This window comes from Mauremys reevesii, linkage group 1 (assembly GCF_016161935.1).
Source record: "Mauremys reevesii isolate NIE-2019 linkage group 1, ASM1616193v1, whole genome shotgun sequence".
NCBI lineage: Eukaryota > Metazoa > Chordata > Testudines > Geoemydidae > Mauremys > Mauremys reevesii.
This window is the reverse complement of record NC_052623.1, coordinates 259985234-260005910: the sequence shown is the minus strand read 5'-3', so window position 1 is coordinate 260005910 and position 20677 is coordinate 259985234. Positions and strand designations below refer to the sequence as shown.

The 20677-nt window shown below is 38.7% G+C and overlaps 1 protein-coding gene across 7 annotated transcripts in view; it reads right to left on the bottom strand.

Moving 5' to 3' along the window:
• Positions 1–20677, bottom strand: part of MYBPC1 (myosin binding protein C1) — a 116342-nt gene that overhangs the window by 59500 nt on the left and 36165 nt on the right. For 4 of the 7 annotated variants that reach the window (XM_039483618.1, XM_039483586.1, XM_039483576.1 and 1 more), the window contains exons 4-11: positions 13536–13571; positions 13105–13143; positions 11712–11747; positions 9225–9329; positions 8382–8530; positions 7849–7966; positions 6179–6230; positions 3369–3425 (exon numbers count right to left, since the gene is read on the bottom strand). In XM_039483618.1, the coding sequence (XP_039339552.1) occupies positions 3369–3425; positions 6179–6230; positions 7849–7966; positions 8382–8530; positions 9225–9329; positions 11712–11747; positions 13105–13143; positions 13536–13571 (592 nt within the window). The remainder of the gene's footprint in view (positions 1–3368; positions 3426–6178; positions 6231–7848; positions 7967–8381; positions 8531–9224; positions 9330–11711; positions 11748–13104; positions 13144–13535; positions 13572–20677) is intronic. The other 3 variants (XM_039483595.1, XM_039483608.1, XM_039483628.1) reach the window with 3 other exon arrangements.

Below are 20677 nucleotides of genomic sequence, written 5' to 3'. Positions count from 1 at the left end.
TATATTTTATCAAATAAAACAATGAATTATTTATGTTAGTGAAGTGATAGTTACAATTTCACATTACCACAAAAACAATGAAACCTCCCCACATGCAATCCATATATTAGTACAGAAAAAAAAAACCAAGACAGTCAATCAGAACTATCACATTACTGTTGTTTCAGTAGGATAGTTAAATGAACACAAGTCAGATTGAAATTCCTAGTTAGGAATGAAGAGAGGATAAAAAATGGAGACCTGGTGGATATGAATCAATTCAAACAATTCTTTCACATCCTGCTTCTACTATATACTGAAAGTTGGTCCCATGGAAGCTCTGCCACTGGTTAAGTTAGAAACTTCTCTTGGTTCTATCAGGTATTTTTATTTTTCGTGTAGGACAAAATTTAGCTATTTAGATATCTAAGTTATTTATATGGCCCCTGTTATCATACTATCTCAGACCTTCACAATCTTTAATGTATTTATTGGCACATGTTTTTTTCTCAGTCAGAGGTGAGTGCTAGCAGAGATTAAGGGAAAATTCTCCCTTCAATTATCCATGTGTAGGAAATTATGCGTCCCACAGCACAGGAAAGATAGGAAGTATGGTAAAAGACCACCCTGGCTTAACCAGGAGATCTTCAATGATCTAAAAATCAAAAAAAGAGTCCTACAAAAAGTGGAAACTAGGTCAAATTACAAAGGATGAATATAAACAAATAACACAAGTATTTAGGGACAAAATTAGAAAGGTCAAGGCACAAAATGAGATCAAACTAGCTAGAGACCTAAAGGGTAACAAAAAAACATTCCACAACTACATTAGATGCAAGAGGAAGACCAAGGATGAGGTAGGCCTAGTGCTCAATGGGTGGGGTGGGGGAGGAGAATAATAACAGAAAATGTAGAAATGGTAGAGGTGCTTAATGACTTCTTTGTTTCGGTTTTCAGCAAGAAGGTTGGTGGCGACTGGACATCTAACATAGTGAATGCCAGTGAAAATGAGGTAGGATCAGAGGCTAAAATAGGAAAAGAACAAGTTAAAAATTACTTAGACAAATTAGATGTCTTTGAGTCACCAGGGCCTGATGAAATGCATCCTAGAATACTCAAGGAGCTGATTGAGGAGATATTTGAGCCATTAGTGATTATCTTTGAAAAGTCATGGAAGATGGGAGAGATTCCAGAAGACTGGAAAAGGGCAAATATAGTGCCAATCTATAAAAAGGAAAATAAGGACAACCTAGGAAATATCAGACCAGTCAGCTTAACTTCTGTACCCATAAAAATAATGGAACAAGTAATAAAACAATCAATTTGCAAACATCTAGAAGATAATAAGGTGATAAGTAAAAGTCAGCATGGATTTGTCAAGAACAAATCATGTCAAACCAACATGATAGCTTTCTTTGACAGGGTAACAAGCCTTGTGGATAGGGGAGAAGTGGTAGACGTGGCATATCTTGTCTTTACTAAAGCTTTTGATACTGTCTCACATGACCTTCTCATCTGGGGTCATAGTGGATGACAAGCTAAATATGAGTCAACAGTGTAACACTGTTGCAAAACAAGCAAACGTCATTCTGGGATGTATTAGCAGGAGTGTTGTAAGCAAGACACGAGAAGTAATTCCTCTACTTTGTGCTGATTAGGCTTCAACTGGAGGTGTCCAGTTCTGGGCACCACATTTTAGAAAAGATGTGGACAAATTGGAAAAAGTCCACAGAAGAGCAACAAAAGATGATTAAAGGTCTAGAAAACATGTCCTAAGAGGGAAGATTGAAAAAAATGGGCTTGTTTAGTCTGGAGAAGAGAAGACTGAGAGGGGACATAATATTTTTCAATACATAAAAGGTTGTTACAAGGAGGAGGGAGGTAAATTGTTCTTCTTAACCTCTGAGGATAGAACAAGAAGCAATGGCCTTAAATTGCAGCAAGGGAGGTTTAGGTTGGACATTAGGAAAAACTTTGTAACTGTCAGAGTGGTTAAGCACTGGAATAATTGCCTAGGGAGGTTGTGGAACCTCCATCACTGGGGATTTTTAAGAGCAAATTAGATAAACACCTGTCAGGGATGGTCCAGATAATACTTTGTCCTGCCATGAGTGCAGGGGACAGGACTAGATGACCTCTTGAGGTCCCTTCCAGTCCTATGATTCTATGCTCACCTCTCACTGACGAAGTTGCACTATACTATATCCAAGGGCAAAACTGGGTCCAAGGTCTAGAAACCTGGAGGGATGTGACTGTCCTAATAGCATCCAAACTTTAAATGGGGTCTTCAGGAGCAGATGCCTAATTTTTTTAGCTGCCATTACGTGAAGGAAAATCAAATTAACATTGAACTCTTGTTCATATACACCTCTACCCCGATATAACGCGACCCGATATAACATGAATTCGGTTATAATGCGGTAAAGCAGTGCTCCGGGGGGGCGGGGCTGTGCACTCCAGCAGATCAAAGCAAGTTTGATATAACACGGTTTCACCTATAACGCAGTAAGATTTTTTGGCTCCCAAGGACAGCGTTATATCGGGGTAGAGGTGTACCTAAAGGTTTGGTGTGCATGTACAAAAATTTGATGTTAGGTTCTCTCTGGTTATTAGAACTGCAAAGTCATGCTACATATTATCTGAAAGCTATTTTTTCCTCATTTTTGTAAGAAGCTATCAAGTTTTATTTAGGACTTCAGTGTCTCAATAATTTATCTGCCTGTTCCTTGAACAACCTGTTTGTTGCTTTTTGGTCAGATGATGAAAGAGCACATAATGCTCAATAATTAATAAGTTTACTGCATTCTCTAGCTTGGGCATGGAGAAGGGAAGAGCAGAAGAGTCAGCGATCATCTAAAAAAATATCCTTTTCCCCTGATTTGCACATCTGGAACCAGAAAACCCCTTGGAAATAATATAAATGCCTACATTTTGAAAGCATTGTATGTAATTTCCAGACTCAGGATATTTGCTAAAGTTAATTTAAAGTGTGCCCAAAAAGGCCAGCTTAACCCCAATAGTTTCTTACTTTCACACCAGACTCAATTGTCCAACCTGCTCATCCCTGCATAGGAAAAAAAACCCCATGCAAACACAAAATAAATAGCATGTAGACTAAATACTATTGATTTGTTCCATTAAGAAAGCGCACCACAACCTAAAATCTTTGACACACTCAAATCTGAGGTTTCTTTCCTGCCTACTATGTTTACATGATATGATTAGTTGAACTTTTGCATTTCATACTCAAATAATTAAAATTAGGAATATCAGAAGAAAGTAAGAGCATAAAATTCTTGAGAAACGATTAATGCTAAACCTGACTCTTTCTGCGTATGAACCTAATGATTTCCAATCCACACCTGCTCACTTCATCACTTGGTTCTCACCTACGTTTCAGGAGACCACTAAAGTCAAGTTCTCCTGCATCCTCTTGTCCTTCACCACTGTTGTTAATAAAAAAAAGATCAAATCTTTGTTTAATACAGAGAGACTTGGACAACACACATTGCAAACACTCTAGATGTCCTGTATATGCAATACTGTCTAGGCACACAAATAATGGTATAAAATCAACACAAACTTGTATTCGTTTCCACGCAAGTTATGGTTCCATAACAAGCACTTGTGAAAAATAAACACAAAGGTTTGTATTGCTTGCTGTTATACTTTTAAGGCAAATTTTTGTAGATTGCATACATTAATTTGCTAAGATTTGTGTTATATTTTAGAACACAAATTCACTTAAGCCAATCAACACAAAGGGCTTTGTTTTTGGGTTTGAGTAATATGTATGTGTAAAAAACAAAGGGCTTGTGCTGATCTTGGTTATAAATGTAAAACAAAGATTTGCATTGTTGAGTGTACTGCATTTAACAATGCGTAGCTGTGTCAAATACCAGCTAGCAAAGCATTACACTTAAGTTTAACCTCTGTGTGTCAGCGAAGGGAGAAGTCAGACAGAAAAAAAGAAAATACTTGTACTCTTTTAAAATGGGATTGTAGCCTTTTTAAAGATGCAGTCCCTTCTAGAAGGTCTTCTTAAGCAAGAAAATTGTATTACAATATATAGTACATAGAAGAAAATGCTCTATTGTTGGGGTGATAACAGTAAACATTAGGGTTGAAATCCTGGCACTATTGAAGTCAAAGTCAATTAACTCAATGGCACTTGGATTTCACCTTAGAGTTTGCATACAGTATTCCTTTAAAGTTTTCAGAAGTATTTTTTTCTGTCGGCATTGTGGTTGCTGCTGAGTCATAGTACAGTGTGCAAAAAATGTGTCCCTAGGAAAGAATTCACCTTGAAATTAATATCCTTCTGAGCATGAATTTACCTCAATAACTCATCATTAAATAAAAGAAGTTACTACTTAATCACATTTATAAAGGATGTTTGCCTGTTTCTTTAAGTTAACAAATGATACTGGTTTTCTGTCCACAAACTATATTCCCAATATTTACATTTCTGTTCTGATAAGAAAAATGTGTGCAGATTTATATATACCAGTTGTTTTAATGGCTATTTTATCTCAAATTCCAATAATCTGCGAGAAGATTTAGGATATAATGCTATATACTAAGACTTCTGGAATGCATATATTTTAATTTTATTATAAAGATGAATTTGATATGCATTTTTCTTTTTATCATAAAATAATCCTGTTGCATTGAAGTCAACTGGAATTTTGCCATTGATTTCAATGAGTGCAGGACTGGGCCCACAGTAACTTTCACATCATAGATAATGACTATCAGGGAGCATATATCGTAGGATATTTTAATGAATCACAAAATAAAATTTTAAAAATTCTTGTAAAGAAATAGATAATATTTAATGGCATCTTACAAATAAGATGGAAAATGTATTGGGAAACACACATTAAACGAGTTTAAAACACAAGTTCTGTCTTATGAAGTAATGCTCTTAAGTGTCAATATCTATTTTAAAATGTTTAGATTTTTTCTGTCTCTGATGTTATCTATCCGCCCTCTGCTAAAACAGACAACCTTCTTTTGCAATGTGCTGGCTAAATCCCACTTGTGTAATTATTTTCTGCCTATCTAAAGTTCCTGCCTATTTTTAAATGAATGAGAGAAACAAGGTGGGTGAGGTAATACACATTTTTCATTTTCTGCCCTGAACTACTGTGTAGTGTTAGTATATGATGTTTATAGGCTACTACCTTCTATCCCAGAAGACACTGCTTGCAAAAAGACAGAGTCTTGGAATCTTCACACACTAGTTGCTACATAAATGTTAGTAATTGGTGTGGTTATTTAACTCTGGAGTAGAGCTAGGTGAAATTTTTCAGATGAATAGTTTATTCACCTAAAAATACCATTCTGGTCAACCTGAAACAATTTGTGAATGTGACATGAATTCACTGAATAGTTTCAGCCAGAAAAAAATGTGGCTAGATTCACAAAATGGCTGAAGGTAGAGAAGGTGATGGTGGTACTCACTTACCTGGGATATGGGAAACCCAAGTTCAAAACCTCACTCTACATCTGACAGAGGAGGAAACTAAATCCATGTGTCCCACCTACCAAGTGAGTACCCGTAAATCACTGGGCTAATTAGTAAAGGAGGCATCTCCATCTCCTCCTCCTCCATCTGATTATTATGTAAATCTAGCTCTTTTGAAATATCCAGAAACAAAACATTTCAGGCTAAATGGCATATTTTGTTTGACCCAAAATGGACTTCTTTAATTCACCTATATTGGGGGAATGTTTTGATTTAGTTTGACCTGAACCAAAATTTTTTTTCTTTTTTTTTTATCTGCCAGTGAACCAAAATCAGTTATTTTCCCAGCAATACTCTGGAGTTACTTAAAGGTAATGATATATAAGCTTTTATCTCTTAAAAATGGAATTTCAGAAATGCAATCCTATAACTTCATTTAGCCTTTGCTGTGCTTACTGTATGGTTATCTAACTCCATCAACACTTCCCCTTATAGCAATTGCACTCGACTCTCATTTTAAAGTTTGTTATACTGTATATGCAGTTTCTGATATAAAGCTACTTCATCCCACCCACTTTCAATTACCTTACTTCTCACTTTTTTCATCCTTATTTATAACACCACCTTTTTATAACACGTGATATGCTTGGCTAGGAGAAATGGTATGAGGTGATTGTATGCTATGTGTCCATTATTGAGTAACTTCACAGGATCACCACTCAAAGTTACCTTCTTTTGAAAGCAGATCGGATGTCAATAGATGGAGCAGCCTGAGAAGATTCTATGAAAGAAAATAAATTAAAGAAATATGTTTACCTTGGTGCTTTAAACTACTTCAGTTTCATTGCTAAGTGACCATCATGTATATGCCCTTCTGGCATCAAGATCTGCCAAGTGCAAGTCTCATCAGTGCAGAGGTAATCTTTTTTAGTATATTTCTCTAAACTACATTATACTTTTTTGCATACAAGATCAAATTGTGGGATGTTTCTCTGACATTCCCTCCTGACCGCACACACCCTGTGACTTTCTCATGTTTTTTTCTTTCACTGACATCTTCCATTGTTCAAAGTAAATTCACTCCTGCCCAACATCTTACAGGAAAAAAGAAGTCCTGCATAATCATATGGGGGGCCCAAATCATCATCAGTTGTTTTTTGCCACCCAGAATTGACTGTCTTTCTCCCGCTGGGTGGTCAGCAAGAAAGATACAAGAGCTTGGTCTGACTGAGAGTGGGAGATCCTGGGGGAAATTCATCCCTGTGTCAAGGGCCAGCACAAGATCTCTGCACCACATAAACCCTATTTGGAGAGTTTATTTGTGATATAACTGATGTATAGATCTTTGTGCTGGGCCTTGGCACAAGGATGAATTTCCCCCTGCATGAATTAGACATATGAATCAGACAGATGAAACAACTCTGTCCTATAGAAAGTTTATAGATGTGGATAGATGAGTTCTTCACCTAGCAGCCTAATGAAATACATGCAGATTCCTAGGCCTGTCTCTGTCACTTAGCAATCAGCTGTTGGGCATTCCCTTAACTGCAGCCTTCTTCCCTGGCTGATGACCAAGCTGATGACCTTGGTAATTTGGTAGGCTTGTTTTGCTAGGATGAACAAATACTCGACTAGGCTGCTTGGAGTGTTGCTGCTCTCTGGATATTTGGGAAGCTTGCCTGGATCTGTCTAGCAGCTGAAATTACAGGACCAGGTGAACATTTGCAGGTTTTAAGATTAGAACAATAGCCTTTATGGGGCAGACAAGATTGTTCATTCTTATTTGCTCATTGCTTCCTATCTCTTTTTGGCTCTGCAAACATGCCTGTGCTAAACTTTGTTCATGTGAGAAGTCCCATATGTAAAATTAAGCATGTGTGTAAATGTTTGCAGGAAGAGGGTCTTTATCATACATAAGTCGACAAATAATTTGGCCCTGAATCTCCACTGCATTGTGCCGTCATTTATACCTGGGCAAAGTAGATGTAAAATGCTACCACTGACTAGGTACCATTTTACGCTCTCTCTGCACAGGTGGGGATTCCGAACCATTCCATATCAGAACCTCTCTTGGATGTAACCGCATACATAAGCTCTCCCATGTGGTATCTCTTGACAGATTTATGACTGGCATTCTTTTTGTTCAGCAGAGGCCTGATCTAAATTCAATAGAAGTCTTTCTATTGACCTCCGTGGGCTCTGGCTCAAACCCATGCTTGCCAGCCACCCCCTTCTACCATATATTTCATTCCAAAAATAAATCACAGTTGCTCAGGAGGCATTGTGTTCAAAAAGTTAACATTAAAACTTCCTTCACTGTGGCATGAGGATATAATTATACCATATTTGTTGTAAAAAGATGAAAAAAAATCTATAAGTGGATAAAAGGGGAATCTTACCGTGGACTTCAAGATCGAAAGAGCAGCTATCGAACTTATCCTTATATGTTACTTCGCACCGGTAGTTCCCGCCGTAGTTTTCCTTAGCTTTAATGATTTGCATCTCAAATGTATAAACCTGAAATTCAAATGTGAAGTATAATCATTTTAGTTTAGGATACATTTGTACAAAGAGGAAGTAAAAAGCTATGGCCTAGATGGAGAGTTTACTCTCTCTGCCTGTGTCAGGAGTGATGCAGAGCTGTGCTGCCCAGGAGGAACTCTGGAAAGGAACTGTGACTCAGAGCCCCTTTTTCAAAGTTATTACTCAGAGGAGCTCCTGTTTTATGCCAGGGGACATGATGCATCAGATCCTTACCAGACACAACATCCCAGGGAAATGTATGGTGCAGCCAGAAATTGAACCCAGTTCTCTTGAGTCTCTATCCAATGCCTGAACCACAATGCCCTCCATCCTTAGATGAATGGCTGATTAAGAATGGTTTTTAAGGCTTCAAGTTTTGTCTCTTTAAAAAAGAAAAATAGAAGTGTACCTTGCTATGACGCTCAAATGTCTCCTTCAGCTGAAGGTGTTTGCCCGCTTTACTAGCCAGGTCCATCCATTTCCCTTTGAACCACTTTACAGTTGGCTTTCGGAGAAGATCTTTGGCTTCTACTTTGGCTATAAATGTAATATTTTCTCCTTTAAAAAAAGAAAAAATAATAATTCAGTCATTACTGAAAATGTGGTTGCCTGTCACATTTGTACAAGTTTCTTTTATAGAAAGATTTGTGTGGATGGTAGAGGGGTTTGGACTCAAATCTGAGTCTGAGCCCAGGTTCACAATGCAGTGTGGCTATACCGTTAGAAAGAGACTTGACAGTGAGGTTGTATGGCAACCCCAAATGGCTGCCTGAAAGACCAGTATTGATGGGCTTCAGAGAGGGACATGTCTAGTTCCTATTTCTCCAGTCCCTAGTTTTGTTTATGCTCTACAGATTCCCACAAAATTCTTTCTTCTAGTTAGAGACTGAGAAAGTGTAAGAGCATATGAACAACAATCTCTGAAACTCTCCCATGGTGTCAGCTGTTGTACAGCTAAGAGTAGTACAGGCAATCACCTAGCCTCTCCAAATCACCACAACTTCCAGCTTTCACCCTGACTAAATTATTAGATCTAAATTTGATCTTGGTATTAACCAATTGAATAGTCTCTTCACAGACCGGCCAAATTTGTTCTTTAAAGAGGAGTGTGCGATTCCCATTGAAGTTAATAGGAGTTGCACGTGCTTGAAGGCAGAATTTAAATGTTATGTGAAATGCACCTCTTGTCAGAATTTATCTGTATCATAACCCCCCCCCTCCGCCCATATTTAATTTGATTCTAGCCACTTACCAACATTCACTGAACCACCCTGTGGTTTTTCAATAAATAAAGTGGATCTCTGGGAATCGTCAAGTTTCTCTGGTTCTTCTGGAGTTCCATCTCCAAGAGACCATACTAATATGCAGAGAGAGGGAGAAATATCATTTGTCTGAGCATGGTTCACTCCCACCAAAGTACACTTACCTGAGTTCATTAATCTCTCTAACCCTTTAGGCATCCTCAATGGTGTGTAAGTCTTCCGTTCCCTTACTCTCAGTGACACCCACTGTCAGGGACGGGGCTGTCATACGCTCTACAGTTCCTATAGAAACATCATCTATGTGATGATGGAAAATGGAACTATTTGGGAAAGGAATTTGGGCAGATGGACGGTATAAGTGTCTTTTGTAACTTGGACTGCAATAATGTTCAGCCACGAGCGCTTTATAGATATAGTCCACGAAAGTGCTTTGTAGAAACAGAAACCATGGCTCGAAGGTCCAAAGGCACAGCCAGTCTTAGGCACAAGCAGGATAAGTGTGACCACTTGGTGCATGATTTTTGTGGCTCTCCCTCAATCCTGCACTCGCTCAGCAACTCATGCAAACTAATCTTTCCCCTTTGCCAGTGAGATAATGACGGGAAGAGGCTCACTGTACAATCCCAATCTCTCCCTTCTGTGATAGAACCAGTGAGGCAGCAACTTGCAGCCTGATTTCCAACCCCACCACCACTGCCACCAGCCTCCGCCTACATGTACCCTCCTGAGAGTTTGGGTCCGGCAGATCCCCAGGCCAGCCCTGTGCATAGATTGATGTTTATAGGTGAATAACTAGCCAGACACAAATGATTAAGTCACACACTCAGGTACAGATCCTTCTCCTGTTGAAGTCAATGGGAGTTCTGAGCCAAAAGTGGGCAGCAATGGTGAAAAAGGATGTATGTACTGAGTCTCCAGAAAATCTCCCTCTCTGACAACTCCTTCAGAGCCCTGGCAGGAATCAAAGTTGACTCCCAGTGGATAACCCTATGGAAAGCAATAAAGAAAACATTTGAGGGCCACAGTCTCTCCTCCTACAGACAGGGTAAAACACGTGTCCCATATTCTGAGTTAGAATGTGTGCAGTAAGAATGATATATACTCTCCCTTAGACTGAGGCGTGTGGGCTAGCACAGAGTGGGGGAAATGAATGTAGCTCGTAAAATTAGGGCTGCCCAGGCATATATGTCAGTAAGTACAATCTGTGCAGAAGAACATGAATACTGGTCTATCCCTACAACTGGCCATTTCTTTGCTCTCTTTGGGTCAGAAATGCCTCCTTATTGTTCCTGAATGGAAAAAAACATGAATGGAGCAAAAAACAAAACAAAGCACCAGAGTGCAAAATATCGGGACAAATTGCATCCCGACCATGGGACAAATGCCTAAATAGTCCTGATTTTATTGGGACGTCTGGTCACCCTATTTGGGTCAGTGTGTTCAAAGTGTGTTCAAAGGCCATCGGTCTCTGAACTTACGATTAACAAACAGGCACAACAAATTGCAATATAATTCATATTTTGTTATGCCTTGTTGCTAATATAAAAAGTTCCTTTTCATGTACAGTACCTGTTGTAAAAGATCACGTCAGATGTCAGCATGGTTTTTACACTGTATAAAGGATTATTACAGAAGGAATCAGGCTGGCTGGTGACAGTTAACATTGCACAGATATGTAACATTAAATACATTGGCCACCGCTCATTAGCCAACTATGGAAAAAAGGAACCAAATGTTTTTGTTTTATTAAAAGCTATAACACATTTCAGGAGGTACAGGAATACTAAATAACTCCACTTCTAGGATGGTTAAAAGAATTAGGCTTTTAGCTTTGTCTCTTAATGCACTCAATGTGTGGGAGTATCCAATTCTACTGCACATGTAGTTGTGTTATTGCTCACATGTAAACACACAGATACACATGCACATACATACACAAATGTATAGGGAGAGATGTATCTATCTATATGCTGTATATGTAGTATTCTGGTACACATACAAAACCACAACATAAATACAAATGGGAAAGGGTCACTAGTGAAAATTCTTTATATGGCAGTGTCTGGTACTGGAATTTTTAGTGTGAAACCAGCTGCAATCCTAATAAACCACAAGGTGAATCTGAAAAAAATGTTATAAAACATTTCTATATGCAAGAAGATCACATAAAGTCATCATGTGTTTGGTTTTTATTAAAAAGATTCACAGATTTCAGCTATTCCAGGTAAATAACCAGGGTTGAAGTCCCATCTGCACATTTCATTTAAGAGAGATGTCTCTTTCTAAATTTCCAAGTAGATTTTCCCAAGTAACCCCTTTTCTTTGACATTTAAAATCAACTGAAAAGTTAAGATTTAATGGCATATGAATGACTGTAATATAAAATAAAGGTAAATTAGTGCCAAGAAATAATTAATTAATAATAATTGCACTATGTTAGAGTTGGAATGTTTCTATTTTTTTTCAGGAGGTCTCACCTGAATCTTTTCTCTCCACTGACCGAGTAGTCCCATCTGAAAGGAAAGAGTAACCTGGATGATCCCAGTTTAGAGATCACAGTGTAATTGACCTTAGAGTTTACTGGTTCTTTAAAAAAAAATTGACTGTACACAAGTCGCAGAGGTAGAACAGAAATTTAGGAGCATAATCATGTGGAGATGTCTCAATGCAGGAATATGAAAAGTGTATAACTGAGTCTAAACCTCAATTATCGTTCTTCCGTTTCTGTATTCAACACAGGAAAATGTAATTAACATAGTACGCATCTCTGTGCAAGGCTTCCTTTCCATTTTAGAAGGATGCAAAAAGGCCAATACTTTCCTCAAAATTCTGGATAGTTCAAGATAATAGAAAACATTTCAGTCCATTATTCAGCCTAAAGGACAGTATCTTGAAGTTTAACAATATAATGACTCAGGTTGAAAAAAAAATCCAGAGAAATAATGGAAGAGAAATGTTGAGGGTTCTTTTTAGGAGTGGTTAAAATAATAGTTTTATTTTTAGAATTAAGGGCCAGATCCTCAGCTGGTACATATCAGTGTAACTCCACTGATTTCAGCTGAAGATCTGGCCCCTGTAAAATTTCATTTTCAGGTGGTTTGTGTAAAAGTTGATAATTTCTTAAGGGAACTAAAATAATTCACAGCATTTCTTACTTTAATAAGTTGATGTGCATCATTAGGCATTCCATCATTGGGTTTCATTAAGGGTTTGCACTCCTTTTTAAACAAATTAACATAAAACATGGTTGGAAAGCATGTGTGTGGGCAGGATGAGGTTTCAGCAACACCCCAAAGTTGGTGGCACTAGGACCTTACGCAGCATCTTTTACTGCTGCTTTTCATTCAGTGACTGTGGTTTGAAGGCCTTTTATTTGTCAGCTGACTGGTGGTCAGCACTGAAAAATAAAAGCCACCTGATTTCTGATTGACTGGTAGAGCAGTGGCATCAGTAAACAGCCCAAGTAAGGTGACATCCAATCAGGTGGAGATAACTAGTTTTAAATCATAAGGATTTAGTTTAATTATAATTCTGAAATTTGGGTTCAGGTTTAATCTTAAAAATGCAGCCTATATTCCTCCAGATGAATGCATACAGAGCCTGACCTTCAGAGCAGCTGAGCATTTCACCTGCTATGAAATAGTGAAGTCTCACTTAAGTCCTTAAAAGATGATACAAGTGGGATTTCAGTGCTGTAAAAGCCTTGTACTGGCCCACTGCATGGGGAGGTGAATTTCACCTAAAGCATCTAAAGAAGTTTCTGTGTTGATGGAAATTATGCTTAAGTGCAAACTACAGAATCAGGACCTATTTTTTTCTAGTCTAGTTTTTTCTAAGGAGGAAGGAAAAAAGCACTGTAATAATCCTAACCTGCTTGTGGAGTATTAACTGAAGCACTGTCATCTTCATCTGTAAAAAGAAATATGAATAAAAAACTATACAAGGAAAAAGAGAGCACTGTAGATTATCCTTTTTAGTACAAACAAACGAAAATGTGAAACCTGCAAAAAAAAAGGGGAGGGAAATCATGATAGTTGGAAACACTCGTAATGGAAACTTCAAACTGATGAATAAAGCGTTGAGTAATTCAGTAGCTGAAATGGTAAACCTTAATGCTCCAGGCAAGTAAAAATAAATAAATAAACAAATAAATAAATAAAAGAATGGGATGTGAACTGTGATCTATTATTAAAATATGGATTTATATGAGAGTTTTTTAAGTGATTCTGTTTGTTAGAGATGTAATCCACAGTGAATACAAAAGAACAAAAAATGAAATCAAGGTCAACCACACATCTGACCTTCTGAAGAGGATGTCGATTCGCTGACGTTCATGTCTGCAAGTAAAATGCGGACCACATATACATTCAACATAACTAAACCATTTCAGACACGCAAAACATACCACAATTTAAAAAACCACCACTATACACACAGTTAGTAACTCCTGCTTTAGAAGATTAATCCAAAATGAAGGGATTAAGCAACTCAGTTTTTTCCATATACAGGTAACACTTCAAGTACTGAATCATTAGCAGTTCACTTGGTTTTCCTTTCATAAACATTGAATAGTGACCCCACTCTTTGGTATTAATACTTCATTTCCTAAGAATTATAATCTATTTTAGCAATTGTACTGTTATTTTAAAATGTTAACTCATATACTATGCCATTAATAAATAAATAAACAAATAAATAAAATAATAATAATAAACCTGAAAAATTATGAAAGTGTCATTAAAATATTGATATTAAGGTCTAGTGACAATATTCATGACTGTGAGGAGACCCTAGTGGCAAGATAAAAAGTACTTTCTACAACAGTACAGTATTTTTCATTAGCTGATAACTGTATTTGAATTTTAGCTGTTGAATAGAACACACACAGAGCTCAGACTCTGGTGAAAATAGACCGTAAGTATAAGTGTTTTAAATGGGCTTTAGTAGAAAAACATAATTTTTACCTGTGTACTTGTTGAAAGGCTAGAACAAACTAGATATAATTATGGCTTCAAGATATACAGACATAAGTAGAACCTCAGAGTTATAAACACCAGAGTTACGAACTGACCAGTCAACCACACACCTCATTTGGAACTGGAAGTACGCAATCAGGCAGCAGCAGAGACAAAAAGAAGTAAAAAAAGGCAAATACAGCACAGTACTATTTTAAATGTAAACTACTAAAAAAAGGGAAAGCAGCATTTTTCATCTGTACAGAAAGCAGCTGTATTAAGTCAATGTTCATTTGTAAACTTTTGAAAGAACAACTATAAGGTTTTGTTCAGAGTTACGAACATTTCAGAGTTACAACCTCCATTTCCCAAGGTGTTTGTAACTCTGAGGTTCTACTGTACTTATAAATGTTAAATAAAATGTGCATCTTTAACTTTATAAACTTTATTTTATTTAACTTTATAAAGTTAAACAAAATTTGCATCTTTTTCTAAATTGGCCTAATATAACAACCTGTTTCCTCCTCTTCAGGAACTACTATAAATGGTTTTATGGTAACTAACAGCTAATATAACTACATAGCATGGAACTTTAATGAAGGTAGATAAATGTGACTTTTCTGTTATAGGGAAATATTAAAACAGTCTCATTTAATTTTGTAAAGAGATTCACTAAACTAACAGAGCTACAGAAAGCAAATGATAACACTGATAACTTGGATGAAAGGTTGCTGAAGTAATTAATATAAAACTCTTCCATAAAAAAGACAATACAGGATCAACAGCAGAACAACTTCAAACATTACAAAGAGTGGGAATGAACATGAAAGGTAATAAATATTGCCTTCATGTTCAGTTTCTGACAGCATTCACATGTGAAAATGTGACCACCTTAACTTTGACTCACAAGTCATACTCATGCATACATACTCCTTCAATGGTACACATACATTAGCAATGCCTATTTACATAGATAATCCTTAATCTTCTACAGCTAGATTGTACTTTTAGGCACAGTCCTGTGTAATGCGGTGGTCTGTAGCCGTGCAGCTCCCAGAGCAGCCCCAGAGGGCTTAGAATTGGTTCTGGGGTAAATAATTTGTTACAGTCAACATGTTGGGGGTGAGACTAAGATTTTAACTTTTGGACCCCTCCTCACCCACTTGCTTGATAGGATGGTTGAACACTGGTCAGGTGTTGAACACTGGTCACACTGCTTTCCCTACTGTGCCAGGAGCCAAGATGCATGGAGGTTGCTCAGAGATGGGTGAGTGTGGTCTTACTCTTTCCCCCTTACATCATGTGCACACAAGAGAGGGCGTTCCACAATCTGCCCCTTAATTCTTAAGGTTTTTTAAAAATAATAATATTACAGTTCTGTATTTTATTGAAAAATTATAATTATTACTTTAGCAACCTTAATGTTAAGTTAATAAAGGTTTCTGTGTTGGTATTTTCTTCTTTTTTAAAAGAAGAAATACCACATAAGGAGCCCTGAAAGTTTTAGAATTGGATTTGCACAGATAATTTTGTGTGCCATATGTATTACATTTTCTATGGTGCTGGGTCCCTCATGGCTTCCAGTGTGCAAATGGGATAGCAGAAAAGCTGTGCAGCTCCCAAGATGTACAGGAGGGGAGTCCCACTACAGATCTAAGAACCCCCATTCTGTACACCTAGGAGGTATGCTTCTAGAGAAGGTGTATACAACACTAAGCTATATTGGAGCACCTACCCTGCTTCTTCAGCACCTGGAGCTCTACTGGGGAGCCAATCCTCTCTAACAATCTATTTTCACCTGTGCCTCTGTGGAAAAGGCTCATATATAACGTTCCTGAAACTAGGAGTGTTTTCTTGTGTAAAATTCTGTACATTAGCTTTTGACATCTAATCTTTTCTATATTAATTTTCATGACAAATAAACATATATCTCATAAAGTAGATAGATAGATAGATAGCCTATGTGAGATTTTGTTTAGATCTATATCTCTAGAAAATTTGAACTGTTACACCTTAATAATTTCTAAACCAGAATGCTTCACAAAAAGAACTCTAAACTATTTTTTTTAAAAAGTCATTCAGTCTCCTAACTATTGAAGGAATTCACATCAGACTTCCCCCAAAATTCAATCTACACATAGGGTGATTTTAGTTCTGTTCAATATATTCTCATGTCTACCAAACAAATGTATGCTCTACTTTAACTGAAAACTGAACACTATTTTAAATCTGGAGTCACTATTGTCACTTTTGTAAAACAGCAGAAAAGGTTAACTGAGTAGAGAGCAGATACAAAACAGCACCGTTAAAATACATGATACTTTTGTTTATTGTGAGCATGGAAACACTTGATTTCTGAGTTGTGCAGGAAGTTTGGTAATGTAAGCAAGTGATTTGGATATTTGCTGCTACAGATCAGGCAAGTGAAGAATAGGTATTGCAATCTGAAAAAGCTAAAGACCCATACATGTAACAGGTCAAAATTTCCTCTCAGTCATACCCAGGCAACCTCAGGTACTTTTGCTTAGGATAATGGAGAACTATATTTTACCCAGTCTGTGTCATGGAAGAAACACTTTTTGACCTTAAAATGATTTAAGAATAATAATATGAACAGAACTATATTTAAAGATGTTAGCTTTCACAAATAGGGAGGGAGTAAAGCGAGATGAAATAGATGAGAATGTGCATTCTTACACTAACACAATATATGAGTCATAAAGCATTTGGATTATTATATATATATGTATAATTGCATGTACTGATTATCAGTAACACTTAGTGGGGATCAGGGGCGGCTCTAGGAATTGTGCCACCCAAAGCAGGGCGGCATGCCGCGGGGGGCGCTCTGGCGGTCGCCGGTCCCGCGGCTCCGGTGGACCTCCCGCAGGCATGCCTGCGGATGCTCCACCGAACCCGCGGGACCAGCGGATCCTCCGCAGGCACGCCTGCGGGAGGTCCACCGGAGCCGCGGGACCAACGGACCCTCCGCAGGCACACCTGCGGGAGGTCCACCGGAGCCGCCTGCCACCCTCCCACGGCATGCCGCCCCAAGCGCGCTGGGGTCTGGAGCCGGCCCTGGTGGGGATATATAAATATATATAATTATAGATCTATTAATAAATTAGAGATTATGAGGGAGTTGAGGATATCCTTACAATCTGAGGTATTCAAATTAATGTACATAAATTAACATAAATTTACTATAAAGTCACAATGAAACTGGGTTAAATTCTCTTCTCACTTTTACTAGGATAAACCTAGAGTAACTCCAATTACACTCACTGAGTCAATCTAGATTTACACTGGTGTAACTGAGAGCACAATTTAGTCCTAACAATGACTAAGATTTTCAAAACTCTGTGCCTAAAATTAAGCTTATTAAATAGATTGTTTCGCTTTTCAAAGTGCTGAGGACTCAGCGGCTCCTGTTAAACTGTACAGGAACTGTTAGGTACTTAAAGTGCTGGGCAGCCAAGTGAAAGAATTGAAGTTTTAGTAGACAGATGAAAGGCTTAGTGAAACCTAAAGAAAATACAGGGATGAAACATGCAGACATTTTAGTAGATGGCTGGATGGAACCTAGAGAAAGCAGATCAGTGAAATAGGCAGAAATTTATTAGTAGACACCTGAATGGCTGGATGGTACCTAAAGAAAGGAATAAGCAAACTGTTTTTAGATTGAGAAAATCATGATAACAATACTTTGTATACAAGATGCTAAATTTAAAAAGAAAAAAGAAAAAATAGAAAATGGGCTCAGTATAAGATGACATGGCTATAAGTTTGGTGGAACTTCTGCTGATTCACTTCTTGTTCTGCAAATAAAATGAATACTTAGTAGCTACATCTGAGTTCTGAATCTTCCAGTTACACAACTCAGATGTCTATGAAAGTGGCAAAATTATACAGGAGCAGGCAAGTTTTCTTTTCACTGCTCTGAATTAATCATTTCCAGTGAAAAACCTAGAAAGAGAACAAAGAATTTTTCACATGGTGTGACCCATTTTCTCAACTCTACTAGATCTACTAATAACATAATAGGTAGACAAATGTTTTACCATAGACAGACAGTAACTACCAACAAGTAACAGAATAGTAGAGCAGACACACAAGTAGGTCTAGTTTTTCTGCCTAACTGCTGGCTCTATGTCACAAAAATAATCTGGAATTTATGAAGAATATGGCCTAGGTTTTCTTGCTTGGCTGTAGGATTCATGTACAACCTGACCTTTCTGCAGACAGACAACTTCCCATGTACCGGGGTGGATGGCTGGTATGAACTATCATGAATATCTTAGGCCTGGTCTACACTAGGACTTTAATTTTATCAGCGGAAGCCATTTAATTCGAACTCCACCCGGCAGGTGGAGTAGTGTGGATGCTCACAGTTCACCACTCTGTTGACGCTCTGGACAGCATTCCGAGCTTGGATTCTCTGGCCAGCCACACAGGAAATGATGAATTCATTTTCCTGTCTGGGCGGTTTGAATCTGACGTTCTGGTTGATGCAGAGCTCTCCAGCAGAGGAGTCCGGCAATCCCAGAATAGAAAGAGGTCCCCAGCATGGGAAGTCCAGGATCTGATCGCTGTGTGGGGCGAGAGTCTGTGAGGTCTCTAAAGCCATGAAAGACAAAGGATACAGCCGGATGCGGAAAGTGAAGGACCTAAGACAAGGGTATCAAAAAGTCAGGGCACTGCATGCCATTCTAGGTGGGTCTGCCACCAGTGCCCCACCAGTGACGGTGGACTCGAGCGGAATAGTGTGGAAGATGAGGAAGGGTCTTTAGACTGACAGCCAGGATCTCTTCATCACCCTCACAGAGATGAATCAGGGAAGGATCAGGCGGTAAGTGCTACAAAACGAAACATTTATTTTTTTAAGAAACAGGGATTTATATAAAAATAGAAATACTATATAAACATTTTTAAATATGAAACTAAACAAACAGCAGGTCTACACAAACAGCAATGGAGCAATAGTCCTCTGGGGATATTTCAAAAAGCTCTCAGAGAGCAGCTGGAAAAGCCTCAGCAAGAGGTTTCTTGGGAGAGGTGCCCATGCCATCCTCAGGTAGAGGGGGACCATCGCCTCTAGCATGGCAGCGTAGGTCCTGGTCTGTGCAGGGCTTCTATTAACATCCGCTCTCTCTGTGTGCGCCTGACGCCTCAGGGTGATGTCGTTGTGGAAGTGCTGCATCTAATTAGTGGAATTAGTGTACTGTTACTATTGTGCATGGTAGACTTTTACTTTGCATAAGAATGAAACAGAGTTTTACTTTGCATAAGAATGACCCTCGCTTAACAGAGTTTTACTTTGCATAAGAATGACCCTCGCTTACAGCCACGTGTTGCAGGCCTCAGAGGAAAAGCATGCTCATCTTTTCTGCTTTGCACATTGCCTCCAGCAGGAGAGCACAGCTATGCACTATCTGATAAGCAGTCTGTACTGTAAGGCTTACCAGGACTTTGTGCAAGAGGATGCAGCTGTCTCTGATCTCCTGAGACTTGGTTCCTGTTTGGTCTTCTTAACTGAAAATGACTAGACTGTGTTTACTGTTGGCAAACATGTATTTGTTCAAGGAAATCACCTACCATGTTCCAGGAACTGATGGCCAGCTCCAGGCAGAGCAGAGACAGTCGAGGAGAGCCTGTGTCAGCAGCATCGCACACACCTGGAACGGGAGGATAGGTGGCGGCAGGAAGACCAGCAGGCGACTCAAGCGCTGCTTGGTCTAATGAGATGTTCTGCAAGACCACAGGCAGGAGGAGAGCCCCCTGCAGTGCATCTGCAAAAGTCCTGTCCTCACCCAAAGTGACAAGAAGGAAGAACTGTCACTGCACCGCAGCAGAGCTAATGTACAAGACACCTCTCACGCTGTAAATTTGTAGAAGTTCTTCCCTTACAGGATCACCCAGTCCCAAATCCAAGTTTCAACCCCCACTGTGTATAACATTATTAAAAGCGGTTTGCTGTTACTTTCTGTCAGAAGACTTTGTGGGGATTTTTAATTACAGTGCATAGCCCACATTACCAGGGTACAGACTTGGGGCACACAGACTGCAGTCACTAGGCACCAGGGACAGTCTGTGTGGTGTATGCTGCCCGGTCTTTCCTTGATGTGTAGGGTCCTGGTGCCTGACATCCCGAATGTAAAGGCAGGCTTCCCTTCACATGCATTTGGAAAGAGACCTCATCCAGGGGCAGATACTCACCCTTCCCCACACCTCCTGCAAACCCACCCATCAGTGCACACCTTAACCAGCACAGAATGCTTCCATGTTTCAACGAAGAAACAGAAATGCAAAGTCAACGAAAGATTTATTATTAATTACTAAAACATGTCCTTAGTTTTAAAACGTCCTTGGGAAGTGGGGAAAACTTGGTTTATGATCAGGCTCTCTTAAAATCAAGTGGACAGTCACAGGTTACCCTGCTCGATATTCTCTCAGCACGGGTGTCTGGCTGATCGTAAACAGCAGCCAGG